Below are 16,260 nucleotides of genomic sequence, written 5' to 3' on the forward strand. Positions count from 1 at the left end.
GAAGTGGGACTAGGACAACATCATCTGTTAGAATTGTTTTCAGCTCTGTGACTATGTGCAGTTGAAAGAAACACTTAACTCTCTGGAAAGTAAACTGACCCCCCCCCCCCCTCCAGACGATCGTTGATGCTATCAAAGCGTATTGCAAAGATGGAGAAGACATCTGGAAGGCCTCGCGCTTCAGGATAATAATCACAACGTGCAGCAGTGCGGGGCTCTTTTACCAAATAGGAGTGAGGTAGGCACTAGGCACGGCCGGGGTCTCTGGCCTCCCAGAGCTTCTGTCTGAGGGGAGGCTGGCCATACGGGGGGTGCCTGCTGGGCGGGGGCGCAGGGAAGCCACACTCGTGCCGAGACCCCAGCGGCGAGAGGGGCCCAAGGCTGTCCCGAGGGGGGAAAGCATAAGGAAGGAGCCTGTGGCAGCTGGGGCTGCAGGAGGCTTGCAGGTAAAAAGGAACAGTACCGACTGATGAAAGTAACTTTCAGTAGGGGCGCCTGGGTGGCTCAGTCGGTTAAGCGTCCGACTCTTGATTTCGGCTCATGTCATGATCTCACGGTCCGTGAGTTCGAGCCCCACTTCGGGCTCTGGGACTCTGTACTGACAGCTCGGAGCCCGGAGCCTGCTTCGGATTCTAGGTCTCCCTCTCTCTGCTCTTCCCCTGCTCACACTCTGTCTCTCTCTCAAAAATAAAGATTAAAAACAATTTTTAAGTAACTTTAAATAACTGAGGAACGCAATTGAAAACTTAAGTGCTGCTTATATTCTAAGAAAGGTACATAACGTTGCGTTTCTTCAGCAGGAATTGGGACATGGGGTAGAAAACCGGAAGCATGCGATTGCCCCCTTTGGTCGGGAGGGACCTGTGGGTGTTGCTGTGGGGCTGCAGCCTGACTCCCAGCAGGAGGAGAAAGTCCGGGTCCAGCTCTACTTGACCGCACACCACTGGGCTCTGATGGCGGCTCTTTGGTCTCGGCCCAAAGTTTGTCCTGTCGCCAGTGGCTCTGTGGCTCCCGGCACCGTGTCTCTGCCGCAGATCTTTTCTGCAGGCTGCCTGGGGCCCAGGGCACACGTGCTCTGCGCTATCCCCTGGCCCCTCCCCTCCCCCCCCCCCCACCCCCATCGGCTTGGAAGGTTGGGGTATTGTCCTGGCCGAGAGCACGCTTATGAGGGTGAGTCGGGGAGGGCAGCAGTCGCGTGGGGGAAACTGAGGCACAGGTTCACACGGTCCGTGAGTAGAGGAGCAGCGTTCCAACCAGGCTTTCCCGCTCCCCGCGTGCTGTCAATCCGAGCCTCAAGGGACCGAGGAGGGCCTGCTGTGCTGTGAGCCCTGTCGTGGAGCTGCCCACCCCAGCCTCTCCTCAGTTGTTCCTTCCCACCCTCATCCTCTGTCCCCCTGCGTCTGTTTACACACACACCTACGTCCTGTAGAGTCCCAGGTGCAGACAGGACTTCATTCAGGTCTCCTGACAGGCCCGTGGCCTGTAGTTAATCTGCCCAGGTGACACCCACCTTCCTGGCCCCACTGCCAGGCCCTGGGGCAGACGTGGCCCTGCCATGTGAGTCGGGTGTCGCTGGCTAAGACACTTAGACAGAAATGACCATTCAGTACACCTTTGGTTCTAGAGTCGGACATTTCACACACGTGTTTGTGGACGAAGCAGGACAGGCCAGTGAGCCGGAATGCCTTATTCCTCTGGGGCTGGTCTCAGACGCCAACGGCCAGGTGAGGCCTGCTTGCTGTGGGGTTCTCATCCCGTTCCCCTGCTCTGGCATGCGCTCTGCACACCCCAGCACAGGGTGAGACAGGTGTCACAGGGGTGACGGGCTCAGGTGAGGCACCACGGACCCCGAGGCTCCATGACGCTAGGGCCTTGCGTGGACAAGGAAGAAAGGGCTGCTTGGGAAACAGACTCCAAGAGTCTTTGTGCAGCCAGACAGGGACATCCAGGCACTTCCCGGCTCACCGCCTGCGGTTCTGACCCCTCTGCTCCCCTCCCCTGCCCCTTGCTGCTAACCCCGTTTATCCCAGGCTGATGCTTTGGCTCTTGCCTACTCAACACCTGTTGCTTCCTCCAGCACTCCCCCTGATGGTGACCCAGGGTCCTCTCAGGCTTCCCTTGGCCCTCTCCTCTGCACACGTCTGTCACTCAGGAGGGCCCTTCCTAGCTTCTCCTGGTCCCCTACACACCTGCCTCCTCCCATCCTGATTGCCTGGTGTGGGGGCAGCACAGAGAGCAGGGAGAAGACCTGGTTCAGCTGCAGCGTGGGCCGTGGGCGGTGGGCATGGGCCAGGGCCCGCAGGCAGAAGGGGAAGGGGCACGGCGTGCACTTCCAGGGGACAGGGACAGAGGCCACCCAGCCACTTTGTTCCTTCCCATCCTGCCGCCCTCATCTGAGCTTCTGCCACCTTGCTCGGGCAGCCGTGCTGTGTCCCCCGTCTTCTGGAGCCCAAGTGATGGTGGGGGCCGGCCGCCTCCCAGCCTGCCCTCAGGGAGCCTCAGCCAGCCCGGCCACCAGAAGGCGGAGGCCAGCCTGGTGCACACGTGGCTGACCCACTTCCCAAACCTCTCCCAGCTGTGGTTGTGAGTCTGTGTCCCTGCACTAGTGTGGGTGCCCGCCTGTGTGCCACAGATTGTCCTTGCCGGAGACCCCATGCAGCTCGGCCCAGTTATTAAGTCCAGACTCGCCATGGCCTACGGGCTGAATGTATCTATGCTGGAAAGACTGATGTCTCGGCCGGTGTATATGAGGGACGAAGACGCTTTCGGTGCCTGTGGCGCCTACAACCCCTTGTTGGTAAGCACAGACTCCCCGTGGCACGTGGTTCCTCATGGCCTTCCACCCCAGTCCCCGTGTGCACTGAGCTCACACTCCCCTCCCCCATCCCAGAAGGGACTTTGCCAGCACCTCTGTCCCAGTAGCTCAGCCGTTCCAGGCAGTCCCGTCTGAGGCTGATGGCTGAGGTTCTGTGGGGCCAAACACGAGAAGAGTTAAATCTGGGTTAATGTGGGAAAACGGGAAAGAGCCTTCTAGTTCGTAGTCTGAAAGAAGAGGCTGTGTCTCCTTCCTGTGGTGCTAGTTTGCTGGTTAACCTGCAGATTCCCTTCTCAGCCAGACTGTGACCGCTTCAGAGGGATGGGCCTTGGAATCTGCATTTTACCCCCTCCCCCGCAGGAACACTGGAGTTTGGGAGCCTTGGGTCTCTGGGGTCCCTCGTTAAAGTGAGCCAAGTAGCACATTCTGTAAGTTCCCGCAGCACAAAAGGAGAGTTCCTTCTAAACTTTAACAGTAAACAGAAAGGAGGTGTGGTGATCATGGGCAGGTTTTCCTGGAAATGGCTTGGGACCTGTGCCAGGCAATGGGCCCTCAGGCCCTTTACCCACCTGGAGAACAGAGGGGGCAAGACAGCATGGGAAGTGGCATGGGCTGGGGAGAGCTGGACCCTCCGGAGGTGCTGAGGGCCGCGGAAGACTGCCCCAAGGCAAGCCCAGGGCAGCAGTGGGCTCGTGCCAGCCCAGACTGGGCAGCCAAGAGCGCCCTGCCTGTGGGAGACGCATGTGCTCCCCCTGGCGTCCACATCCCCGGGGCTGACAGGCAGCAAAGCCTCCTCTGCCTGACAGCGCGGCACCTTCCTTCTCCCCAGGGTGCCTGAAGCTGCAGCGAGTTTCTGGGGGCAGAGGGCCTCTCTCGCCAGGTGCTCTACAGGCCGACACAGGGCCTGGCTTGGGGTGCAAGGAGCTGAGATGCCAAATTGAGTTTGAGTTTGGGGCTTTGATTAGCATTTTGGAGGCTGAACACGTAGTTGCGGAGCTGAAATTTGTCACTGTGGATCAACAGAAAAGTCCTGGGGCCTACCGGGTTCTCACCCCGGAACGAGGGAAGACCCCCTCCACCAATGAGGCCCCAGGCCAGTTGGAGGCAGGACACAGGTCACTCTCGCTCTGTGTGCTGGTGACGTCACCAGCGGCTCTCAACAAGGTCCCAACCAGGCTTCAAGCTGGCTGTGGGTTAGGGGGATGTGCCCTTAGCCACGAGGGCCCCACGGCCCAGGAGCCAGTGGCTGCCTGCAACTGACATGAGACCAGGCTTCATGGGTTCGTAGAAAGACCGGGGCTGCGGGACAGCGGCTATAGAGGGGAGCGTGCGGCCGGATGCACAACCAGCCCCTCCACCCCTGAGGGAGACCCCTCAGCTGTCTGGACTCGGGGGACCATCGAGAAGCTTTCTCCTCTCCTCTTTTCCTGACGTTCACCTTCTCTGTGAGAGCAGGCCCTTGAGCCTACCCATGGGTTCAGAGGGGCTCGCTCACGAGCACTGCACTTCTCAGCAAACCCGTGTCATCAGGTCCGTAGGTCCTGGGGCTTTGCAGTCCAGAACGCGTTTTCCAGGTGAAGAGCTCTCCTGGAAGGGGCGGTGCATGCCTTTCGAGTGGTGGACACTAAAACCCTTGGGACAGAGGACGCATTTTTCATGCTTAGTGCCAGTGAGGAGTCTAGTGGGGGCACGGGCGCCTCGGTGGCCAGTGGGGAGCCCAGGCTGGGCACTGAGCACAGCCACAGGCAGGCGTCACAGGCAGCACTGAGCATGTTCCTGCCTCACTATCAGGTCCCAGTCACGGCCACAGCCACCACAGCTGTGGGAGCCTCCAACCGTGCTGCGGAGCCACACAGATGCCAGCAGGCCACCAGGTGTGGTTGGCCTCCCCTCCCAGCAGCTGCCCTACCACCTGATTTGCCAGGGAGCCTCCCTCCCTCTTGCCGGGCCCTGGCAAGCAGGGCAGGATGGCGGTGCACCCACCGCCTGCGGCGTGGTGGTGGGATCAAAGCACGGGGGGCCGGGTGGGAGACTGAGATGGCGAGCAGGCGATGCCTTGCAGGGAAAGCGGCGACACCCGGGAAGCTGTTGGGCCCAGAGACAGGGGAGCCACAAAGAAGAGGAGGTGGGTCGAGAAGCCTTGAGCCAAAGCAGTCCAGGGGGCTGGGGCAGGGAGGGGGCGAGAAGAGCAGGTTAAGCGTCTGACTTCAGCTCAGGTCACGATCTCACAGTTTGTGAGTTCGAGCCCTGCGACGGGCTCCGTGCTGATGGCTCGGAGCCTGGAGCCCGCTTCAGATTCTGTCTCCCTCTCTCTCTGCCCCTCCCCTACTCGCATTTTGTCTCTCCACCCCCCCCTTCCCCCCCCCCCCGCCGGAAAATATACACTTAAAAAAAGAATGCACTCTTCCTAACGAGCCCTGAGAAACGTAGGAAACTGTCAAATCGTTATATTGTACACCTGAGATTAATATAACACCGTACATTGATTATATTTCAATTAAAAGAAACCAAACCCTCTGTTCAAAAAGTCGTTAGAGGTGCGAGAGCACTTCCTGATGAGGTGGCAGGTGACAGGCCAGGAGAGGGAGGACAGGCAGAAGCAGGCGCCCCCCAGGGCTACGATCTGAGATGGGTCTCGGCATTTCTCCTTTTGACAGGAGTGTGACACGCGTGTGCCAGTTTGGCTCTGGACCCGTTTCCAGCTCTCTCTTTGCAGGTTACAAAGCTCGTGAACAACTACAGATCCCACCCAGCTCTGCTGGCACTGCCATCCAGGCTGTTCTACCACAGAGAGCTCGAAGTGTGCGCAGACCCCAAGGTGGTGACCTCCCTGCTGGGCTGGGAGAAGTTACCGAAGAAAGGCTTCCCGCTCATATTCCACGGCGTGAGGGTGAGTCATGCGCCGAGAGTGGTCTAGTGGCCGCGTGAGCCCTCAGTGCTGTTCGTGGGTCTGTGCGTGTTCATCACGTGTGTTTTGTTCAAGTCCGTTGTTAGTGGGGCATTCACCAGTTGCCAGTGGGCAGATGGCCACGCTGATGCCGAAGAGCAGAACCAGTAAGGAGGGCTTCTCCCCCTGCAAGGCCGGCCCGCCGGCCACTCGGGTGACTGCACACAGAACAGGCTCGGAAGTGCTGGCCCAAGTGGGCACTGGAGGGAGGAGGGGCCTGAAGGCGTCGTGTGACTGAGGGGGAGGCTGGGGCGATGTGGAGCTGGGGGAGCTGGGTACCAGGAGGCCCCGTGCCCACCAAGAAGGACCGCACCCCTTGTGAGCCTGTGTCAGGCGAGGGGACTGCTGTGGGGTGGGGACACCTGCCCGTCACCATGGCCTCACCAGGTGGGGGGCTCCCCAGTAGGAAAGAGCTAGATGCTCAGTAGCCCAAAAAGTGACAACTGTGCCCTAACATCAGAGACTCCGTATTGAAATTTGGTTGTTAGAACCAGAAGTCATCTTTTGCATTAACTGCCCCCGAGTTCTCATCCAGAATTGGGGCTGCGCCCCAACCCCGGGACAGGAGGCGCCGGTGGGGCTGGGGGTGCGTGAATGCAGGTGACGGTGCCACTGCCGTGTGCTCTCTCAGAAGTGGATGGAAGGGGGTAGAGTTGCATGTTCAGCTGTGGCTGTGGAGGGGCTACCCTTTGGACGAAAGAGAATTCAAGGAAAGAGACCAGTCCCTCTCAGCTTGAGACACTCGCCACAGAGCCCTGTTGACCGGTGCTTTCTCCCAACCTCGTACGCCGTCCCCCTTCCCGGGACCGTCCTGCCCCTGTTCTGTCCATCCTCAGAAGCTTCCCTGTATATCAGAAAAACACGTTAGAAAATGTAGCAGGGGATCGGAGATCTCCCTGACATTCGCTAGACTTCAGCCTAAGGAGAAGTAAGCAAGATTGCTGCAGGGAGAAAACTGGACCCGAGCGTGTGAAGTGAGACAGGTGATGGTCATGAACAGACAGGCCAGTGTTGTTCTGCCTAAATTAATTCCTATATTTAATGCGGTCTACATAGAAGTCACAATGGGTTTTTTCATGAGAAATGGATTATAAACGTGCAGATGTGTTTTAAATGTGCAAAAAGTGTTTGTAGCAGAATGAGATACGAAACCAGTTAGATATACTACAAGCAATAGCCAACAGAAGCATACTTGTAGACTCAAAAAAAAAAAAAAAAAAAACCCAAAAAACAAAAAACATAGGCAGTGAAACAAAGTCCAAAAACATTTATTTAGTAAGAATTTTTCAAGGGCCTACTTGTGTCCCAGGCTCCACTCTGGGCCCTGAGCATAAAATGGGTGATGAGGCCTCGGGCTGGGCTGCAGAGAACAGTCGACTGCCATCATTTGAGCAAAAAGGGTTTGGCCTCAGGGCTGCTGTCAAGGCCTGCCCCTTGCACTCCCTCTGCACCCTCACCCGTGGCTCCTGCAGGCCGCTCCAGTCCCCGAGATGCGACGGCAGGCCCCCTCCCTGGCAGGTGCCCCCCTCGTTGAAGTGTTACCTTGACTGACAGCTTCCCCTGCGGAGGCTCTGGAAGGACCTCTGTCTGCCTCCTGCTCCGTTCCCGTGCCCAGCACATCTCAGCAGAAGGAGCACGGCAGAACGTGCCGCGTGAACATTGTGGGGCAGGGCTGAGCCCCAGGGCGGCCCAGGAGGAGCCACCAAGGTAGCTGTGGTCTTGTCCTCCTAGAGAAACGGTCGGAAGCCTGCACCGCGGTGGACAGGTGGCTGATGCCATGGCAGAGTGGAGTAGGACAGCGTAGCCCTGTCAGAGCCTGGGATACTTTCTGGTCCCTGACAGGAGAGATGTGACAAGCCCTGGTCTAATTGAAAAGCCAACTTCGGACTGACTTGCATTTTCTCCGCTTTGTTTCGTTGCTTCGTTAATCTTGCTTTGTCTTTAATCATCCCCCTGCTAACGTGCTTATCTGTTTTGTTTGTTGTAACTCCTCATCCTCTGAATTAGGAAGACGCCGGGGATGCCGACCTGTACCTTCCTTTCCACGTGTGTCTGCTGAGGGATCTCCTTTCACAACTTTCTGGACATTTATAACTTTCTCTTTCTTCTCTTTTTTTTGATCCAAGGGTTACAGAGAAGTATTTTTTTCTTAATTTTCAAGTGGCTAAGAATTCTTTGGCCACCTCTTTTTTTTTGTTTCTAATTTTATGAGGTGGTCAAGAACAACGGCCTGTAAACTCTCTGCTTTTAAAAATTTGCGGCCAACTAGGTATCAGGTTGGGTACATATTCTAAGGACATACCCCCGAAAGGTATAGTCTCTGTTTGAGGGATGTAAGTTCCGTGCATATTTTTAAGCAAACGTTTGGAGTCTGTGCTTCGGCTCCCCTGTGTCCTGATGTCGGCACGCCCGCGGAGGGAGAGGCGCGGTGAGGTCTCACATTATAGGTGTGCTTTTTTATCAAATCCTCTGTGAATTCCAGTTGCTTCTGCCTTAGGGACTCAACTGCCGAGGTGTTTCCTGCATACGAGTTATGATTGTCTTCCTCCTCGTGTTACGTTCTCCCTGCTGTTTCTTGTTTCTCGCCTTAAATTCCATCTGGCCGTTGCTTGTTTCTTTCTATCTAGTATCGTAGCCCTTCTTTTTCTTTCTTCATCATCTTACCGTACGTGTCTTTCTTAGAACAGCTCATTTTCATGTTTAACCCAGTTTGAGAGTCTCTGATTTTAATGAGATGAGTCAGTCCAACCTATGCTTTCTTACCTTTATTCCTTCCTTTTCACCTTTATTACCAATTTTCATGGTTTCTTCCTTTTCCTTATTTTTTGTCGGTGATTGGTCGCTATTCAGCGTTTTTTCTCTTTGAGTAAGTTCTTCCCTAAGCACCATCACGCTGAAATTGTTTGTAGTTCTCTATTGTCAATCTCAAAGATAAATTACAGGGCAGCTGGCTGGCTCTGTCAGAAGAGCATGCAACTCTTGATCTCGGGGTTGTGAGTTCAAGCCCCATGTTGAGTGTAGAGATTACAAAATAAACTTTAAAAAAAAATTAAAAAGGCACCTGGGTGGCTCAGTCGGTTGAGCGTCCGACTTCAGCTCAGGTCACGATGCCACGGTTCGTGAGTTCAAGCCCCGCACCGGGCTTTGCGCTGACGGTGCGGAGCCTGGAGCCTGCTTCGGATTCTGTGTCTCCCTCTCCTTCTGCCCCAGGTAAATTACGTACGGCTTAACAACAGCAAAAAACATCCTCAAGGTTAATACATTCCAATTGCTGTGTCTGGTATTCTCTTTTTTTTTTTAATTGTGCCAAAATAACATGTGACATAAAATTTAGCCATTTTCAAATGTACAGTTCAGTAGTGTTAAACGTATTCACATTGTTTTGCATCCAGTTATTAGAACTTTTCCATCTTTCCAGACCGAAACTCTGTCCCCATTAAACACTCACTGCCCCTCCTGCTCCCAGGCCCCTGGCGCCCACCACCTACTTTCTGGCTCCGTGAATCTGACTCCTGTAGGTGCCTCCTATGAGTGGAGTCTTCCAGTATTGTCTTCTGTGATGGCTTATTTCACTCAGCACAAGGTCCTCAGGACACGGGTGTGAGAAGTTCCTTTCTTCTTAAGGCCGAATAACATTCCATTGTCCGGACGGACCGTCTTTGGTTTATCTGTCCATCCACTCGCGGACACTTGGGTCGCCTGCGCGTTGTAGCTGTTGTTCGGAATGCTGCAAAGTACAGGCATACGGTATGTCTCTGAGACCCTCGAGTGGGATTGCTGGATCACATCGGATTTCCGGTGTCGTTGTTTGAGAAGCCGCCACACCGTCTTCCACAGTGACCGTGCCGATTTACATTCCCGTCGGCCGAGCACAGGGGTCCGGTTTCTCCACATCCTCCCCAACGCTTGTTTCGTTTCTTCGTAGAAACCGTGTGTGAGGCGGGACCTTGTGGCCCTCACCTGTGTCTCCCTGATTATCGGTGACGCTGAGCACCTGTGCGTGCGTGTGTGTCGGAGGCACGCTCCTTTGATGGCTGGCTGAGAGGGCCCAGGCCTACACGTGGGGAGGGAGGGGGGCCCCGAGTGCGCGCTCACCTGCCTGACTGCAGCCGGCCGCCGCCCTGCTCTGGCCCCGGCTCCCGAGGTTTGGGCCGCACCGGTTGCTTGTTCCTGTTTGTAGCACGCCCTGTGGCTCCCCGGCAGGGCCCGCGTCCCCACCCTCGCCAAGCACCCTGCTCTCTGCCTGGCAATTCCTGCACGTGCATCACCGCCCATCCACTCCTGTCAGTGAATCGCAGGCCGCCCCCAAGCAGCCCTTCTCCGCCGGGGCCCTTGCTGCCGCCGTGGCGGACGTGACCGTGACTGAAGTTAGTCTGCCCAGCGGAGTGTGAGGTCTGCAGGAGCACGGGCGTCCTTTCTGCCTCACGCGTGCCGTATCCCGACACCTGCTCTGCTCCTTCCTTGTTCGTAGCCCCCTTCGCAGCACCTGTTGAGGAAACGAAGTCTGGGGGCTGGGTGTGCCATTCTCTTATCTCCGAATTGTAACTCAGGGCGGTGAAGCTCGTGAAGGCAGGAGCCCGTCCTGGTTCAACGCGGCCGAAGCCGTCCAGGTCATGCGCTACTGCTGCCTCCTGGCCAGGGGCATCTCCAGCCAGGTGTCTGCGAGTGACATTGGTGTGATCACACCCTACCGGAAGCAGGTATGGACCCGCCCACCGCTGCGTTCACAGGGTCCGGGAGGCGGGTGGAGACCAGCTCCCTCAGGGGGCACCAAGTCCCTCCACAGCCGCTGCGCCCCCGGCACTAACCCGCTCCCTGCCCCGCGAGCCTGCCCCACACCCGTGTCCTGGTGCTCGGACCCTCAGACCCTGCTCCCGGGGGCCGGGGCGCTCCATCTGTGGTTACCTGGCAGTGGGAGCGGGCAGTGGGCCACCATCCGCGTCCTCCTGGGGGACAGTCAAGCTTCCCCCTAGCACTGAGCTTCCGTCTTCTGCGCACTTTTCTCCAAGGTTGCAAACTGGTTTTTACTTCAGCAGCACCCATTGGAGACCTTGGTCTCTAGACACACAATCCAGAACCCGGCATCCTGCTTCTGTGACAGCCGTTCCCATTCCCCCAGGAGCTGGCTCTTTCACAAAGACGTCTGTCCCTGCCTTCCGGCTGCTGTTGTGCAGAGCCTGCTTCCAGGCCTCTGTCCAGCCCCTCGGGCCCCTGGGGTGTGGCGCTCTGGAGCCTGCCCGGCTGTGGGTCCCAGCGCCGTCCCCACTGAGATGGCCAGGCCCGCCCAGCAGCAGGCATGTGCACCTGTGGGGAGAGGGAGACGTCACTCCAGACACTCTGCCCCCTCTCCTTTCCCCAGTGCACCGTGTCTGAAATCAGAATTTGTGTCCTAATCGACTTAGATGAAATACGATTTGGAAGTGATAAGTAACAGTGCATGTTGGCTAATATCTGGCTTATGCTTAAATATGTAAAGAGATGGTCAAATTTGTAAAGTTCTGTCCTTTTTTGTCTGCTTCAAAGGTGGAAAAAATCAAAATTCTTTTGCGAAATGTTGATCTGATGGACATAAAGGTTGGATCAGTAGAGGAGTTTCAAGGGCAAGAATATTTGGTCGTCATCATCTCCACCGTAGGTATTCCTGTTTTGAGTGGGGGTGACGGTGTGTGTGACACCACCTGATGTTCATGTCCTTCGGGTCAAAAGCGGCGGAGGCTGGTCGGTAGCACAGACGACCACTTGCAGGATGGAGATGTTCCGGAGCCCTGTCAAGCCGTAACTGCAGGGAGCTCTTTAGAAGACGCGACACCTGCAGACAAAAAAATAACTGAAATCCAGCGAGAAGCAGTAAACGCGCTGGGAAAGGTCCCTCACGCGGGCCACGGTGGCTCGATGCTGCCGCCCCAGGAGAACCCGCTGTGACTGTCAAAACTCCATGTTTTGTACAGAACGTGTGAGCAGCAGATAAGTTAGGAAAGTCAGACATGACGATGAAAGTCAGAATCGCCTACAACTCTACACCCAGAGATAGAGGGTCTCCTGTGTAGACGATGGTGACGAGGCTCCCTCCACACCACTGGTGTTTTTTTCCTTCTTTAACTAAAAATGGGGTTCTGCTGATGTTTAATAGTTTTAAATGCTTTTAAATACCGAGTTTCTTTCCATGCCAAAAAAATGGATATGATACCACCTTTATTCATTTTCGTGTTTTTTAGGTGCGGTCAAACGAAGACAGATTTGAAGACGATAGATATTTTTTGGGTTTCTTGTCCAACTCAAAAAGATTTAATGTTGCAATCACCAGACCCAAAGCCTTGTTGATTGTGCTGGGAAACCCTCACGTTCTGGTCAAAGTGAGTCTGCCGAGGAGGGAAGGGCCTGGGTAGAAGGTGCCGCTTGGGACGGCTTGGGGTTTTGAGGCGGGCTCTTCGGTGTTTCAACAGGACCCCTGTTTTGGTGCATTACTGGAATACAGCATTACGAACGGTGTCTACACGGGGTGCGATCTACCTCCCGAACTGCAGTCGCTGCCAGAGTGAGCTCTGGTCTGTCCTCCAGTTTTTGCCCTGCCCCTCCCTGCCAGCCCACCTCATTCACCTGCTTTCTGTCCAGTGTTGGGATAATGCGGATCGCTTGGGGTCCCTGCAAGAGGCCACAGCCCCCAGCCCTCCAGCCTGAGCTGCTGTGGGGATCCCAGCTCACTGGCCCCCTCCCCTTTCCCCACGTGCAGCTGTGGCTAGACATGCGCCCCCAGGACCGGATCCACAGCCACAGTTGGTGAGGCAGGGCTGGTGGGCCTGGCGCCACACCACAGGGAGCTGCTGTCCCCATCTCTGTGCTGGGGCCCCTGCAGCCTGCCTTGTACCCTAGCCTTGGCCGTGAGCGTAGGGGCCACGGGGTCCGATGGAACCTGCTATTCCCACACCAGCCCATTCCTGCCACTGGACGGTTACTACAACCCATCACCAAAATAAATGTGCACATGGGACACCTGGTGTGGCTTTCCGGCTCGAAATGCACCGGGTGCTGGGAAGCAATTGTGCTTCCGTGTGGCCTCTGATCCCTTCAGGCTCACAGACATTCTCCGGGTCCTTGAGCCAGTGTTCCCTTCACCTGCCAGCCGTGTAGAGCCCGAGGCCTCTATGGGGGCTCTGTCTGGGGATGGGTGGCCATGCAGAAGTGGGGTCAGCATCCCACTCACCCAGAACCCTGGTACAGCTCGGTGGGACCCGTCCCCTCTGGCCAAGAAGGTGGCCCATCTGTGCAAATCCTCGGGGACCCATTTCTAGGAAGGGCAGGCAGCATTTACACATTGGGGTCTGCGCCTGTGTGAACAGCACCAGGCTTGGGGACCCACATACCCAGGAGCCCAGTGAAGTCATGAAGTCTCTGGCCGTGCCTCCAGTGAAGTTGGGGGGTGGGGGGAGGGGTGCACAGCAGCCTACACAGGAGACGGGATGAGCCCTGGGTTCCGAGATGCCCAGACAGACACCCTTACCGTCCATGAGAAGCAGACCCTGAGACACTGAGGCCCATGACCCCCAGCCCTCGTGCCCAAGAGGACTCCCCATGTGAAGACACAGACCACTGCGTAGACACGGGGGCCTGCGGTGGCCGTACCACCCCTTACTGAGGCTCCGAGTCCCCCTTGTGTTTAGAATACATGACTGCTTCCTCCGGGAAGGCAGCTAGGATGATGCCCTGCACGGGGAGTGTGTGGAGGCCCAGGCAGGGCCCACCCCACGCACACCAGACATGAGGCCAGCTGTTCCCAGGAAGAGTCAGACATGACAGGGCAGCAAGCAGCCCAGGGGCAGGTGGGGTGGGGGTGGGGTTGCTGCTCAGCTGTCCTGCCCAGGCCAGAGGCCAGCAGTGCAGGTCCCAGGGCCAGGCCTTGTCGCTAGAACATGAGGTTCTTGGGTGCTCACCGCCCCTCCCGGGGACACCTACTTCCAAACTCCCCCTTCCCACGGTTCAGGGGCCTGCCCTATTGCGGCGTCTGCTCCTGGAGGCAGATGGGGATACTCCTCTGGCTTCGTGAGGGCTCCTGCTCCCTCCCAGACCTTCACATCCGCCTCCTGAGGGTCTGGGCCTTGGGCGGGTCCTCTGCTCACTCCCAGGGTCTTTTGCCCAGGCAGAGCACTCCGGAAGGGTCTGTGTGTCTTTTCTCAACTTTGGCTTCAGGATCTGGGGAAGGTGCCCTGGGAGCTGGTCGCTGGTGGTGGTTCTGGAACCCTGGATGCTCCTGAATAAACCAAGAGCAAACAGCCGTTTGGGAGTGGAGGCAGCCTGACCAGAAACTGCCTTGCACACTCACTTCTTGGGCAGGGCAGGGATCACATGCATAAAAACACACTGAGAGCTGGTCTGAGCGAGGGACCGAGTTCTCTGGTCATGGAGCACATCTTCACAGGGCGGGAGCAGAGGCCAGGCCTCGGGGACGTCTGGGACTTGTCCCTGATGCTCTGTGTGGAGGCCCCACCGTGGGGAGGCGAGCCTGGGGTTCAGACCTCTGTGCGTGCCTGCCTGTGACAGCCCCACACGCTGACCCCCTGCGGCCTGTGGAAGGGGCTTACTTGGGGCCCGTGCGGCCCCACGATGCCACCCAGAGTTGTCCTAGAAATGGGATATGGGCGCACAGGCCCCTGTCCCGCACTGCTCCTGCTACTCCAGGGGCAAAAGGGGCAGCGGTGAACGCGTGGGACCCAGTGCCCTTCTCTGGGCCTCAGGGACCACTGTTCCACAGGAGCGGCCAGAGCCTCACCAAGCAAGCAGTTGGAAACCTTCGTGGGTCAGTGAGAATTCTCTGCTCTCAGGCAACACGGGGCAACGACCTCATGTACAAAGTGCCATCAGGGATAAAACGATCAAGGATCTCTGGTGGCAACAACAGCATCGGGCCCAGCTGGGGCCTGTGCGGCGGCTCGAGTCCCCCCACCCCCCATGTCCTCTCGCCCCCTCCCCCCACCACCAGCCAGAGCCCAAGGCTGTGGCAGGAAGAGGGAGTCATGCAGCGGGAGGGAAAGGGAACCGGCCATGGGGAGCCCGAGCTGTGTCTGCCGCAGACCCAAACCAGCCTTGCCAGAGACACGCCCTTCCTCTGGAATCATTGAACTCAGACCCACGTGAGACACCAGCCCCTCAGAGGCTGCAGGTGGGCAAATGAGAATTGTTGGTCCTGCAACGGACAAGGACAGGGCGGGAGGGGAGGAGGATAAGACCTTGCCCACATTGGGGGTCCCAAGGTCACCTCAGGACCTCAGGGCACTAATCAAGGCTCTGTCCCTCAGCCCACTGCTGCCGCCCTGGAGATCCCATCCTCCCGCTTTACAGGTGGGGACAGGAGCCCCAGTGGTGCAGCCCAGAGCCCATGCTGGCGCCCTGCCCGAGGATGGGGCTTTCCTGACCCCAGACCCCTCACACTTGCGTGCTGTGGGTCAGCTGGTGGCAAAGGGGCTGCACCCAGGAACAAAGCTGTCACGACAGGAGAACGTGCTGGTATTGCTGCTTCAAGAAATACCCACTTGTGGGGGTGCCTGGGTGGCTCAGTCGGTTGAGCGTCCGACTTTGGTTCAGGTCATGGTCCCACCGTTCATGGGTTCAAGCCCCATGCGGGCTCTGTGATGACAGCTCGGAGCCTGGAGCCTGCTTCGGATTCTGTGTCTCCCTCTGCCCCTACCTGCCCCCTCTCAAATGTAAATAAACAGAAAAAAAAAAAAAAAAAAAAAACACTTTTGGCCTCCTGCACTGGCTGCCCCAGAGCCAGGCACTCTGAGTGGCCTCATGGGACAGCTGCAGGAGTCCCAGTGCCACTGCCCTCTGGCCCCACCCCCACAGAAATCACACCCACTGGGCCTCACCCTTGCCCCTCCTCGCCGAGGGGCCGCGTTTTCCTCTGTTGCGTCCCCACCCCCAAGACTGTGGGCCCAGAACTGACCCTTCGCTCCCACCCACACTGCGTCCCAGGGCTGCAACCCCTTGCCGCCCCTCCCCCCGCCAAAGGTCTGCACCTGCTCAGCCCTGCCCGGCTCTGCGGTGACCGGATGTCCACGCTTGCAAGAGGCCACAGGTGCGGGGCTCGTACTGTGGAGAGGCAGGCGCCAGAGCAATCAGGGTCCTGCAGGCAGCCAGGAGCCGGGCTGGCGTCTCGGAGGGCGGGTGTGTCCCAGGCCAGGATGCTCTTCAGCAACGGTCCAGAGGGGTTATCGGGGGTGGTGGGAGACCAGGTGGGGTCATTCTGCAGAGGACTCGGTGCACCTGGGCAGGAGGGCACCGAGTGCAGCTTCGCTGGGCCTGGAGCAGGCAGGAGACGGGGTGGGAGGCCAGGTCCGGTGACCAAGCCGGAGGCTCTGCTGAGCACAGGATAAAGCGCACGGGGTCTGCCCTTGACAGAGTCCCCGCCTACAGGAGGCCAGGCCACCTACAGCAGCGAGGACTCCTGGGGAAACTGAGCGAAGAGGTTCCTGCAGGCAGGTGTGGCCTGCACTGGGTTTAAGTT

General features: G+C 57.6%; 1 protein-coding gene and 1 long non-coding RNA gene across 4 annotated transcripts in view; one reads left to right on the plus strand and one right to left on the minus strand.

Annotated features, from left to right (window-relative positions):
* The window catches only part of MOV10L1 (Mov10 like RISC complex RNA helicase 1), a 72,061-nt gene extending 59,311 nt beyond the window's left edge, over positions 1-12,750 (plus strand). For 2 of the 3 annotated variants that reach the window (XM_019447272.2, XM_019447273.2), the window contains exons 19-27: positions 117-238; positions 1,625-1,724; positions 2,633-2,797; positions 5,532-5,705; positions 10,313-10,462; positions 11,286-11,393; positions 11,978-12,115; positions 12,206-12,297; positions 12,493-12,750. In XM_019447272.2, the coding sequence (XP_019302817.2) occupies positions 117-238; positions 1,625-1,724; positions 2,633-2,797; positions 5,532-5,705; positions 10,313-10,462; positions 11,286-11,393; positions 11,978-12,115; positions 12,206-12,297; positions 12,493-12,502 (1,059 nt within the window). In that variant the 3' untranslated portion in view covers positions 12,503-12,750. Of the gene's footprint in view, positions 1-116; positions 239-1,624; positions 1,725-2,632; positions 2,798-5,517; positions 5,706-10,312; positions 10,463-11,285; positions 11,394-11,977; positions 12,116-12,205; positions 12,298-12,492 lie in introns of those variants that run through there. The other variant, XM_019447274.2, reaches the window with a different exon arrangement.
* LOC128774928 (uncharacterized) lies at positions 9,964-15,867 on the minus strand. The gene is made up of 3 exons (XR_008419457.1): positions 15,773-15,867; positions 10,668-11,571; positions 9,964-10,248 (listed from the first exon to the last, which is right to left on the minus strand). It is a non-coding gene; the product is annotated as an uncharacterized LOC128774928 (long non-coding RNA).
* Positions 15,868-16,260: the final 393 nt, after the last annotated feature.

The sequence above is a fragment of the Panthera pardus genome, unplaced genomic scaffold (assembly GCF_024362965.1).
Source record: "Panthera pardus isolate Hobbes unplaced genomic scaffold, ASM2436296v1 HiC_scaffold_6, whole genome shotgun sequence".
Taxonomy (NCBI): domain Eukaryota; kingdom Metazoa; phylum Chordata; class Mammalia; order Carnivora; family Felidae; genus Panthera; species Panthera pardus.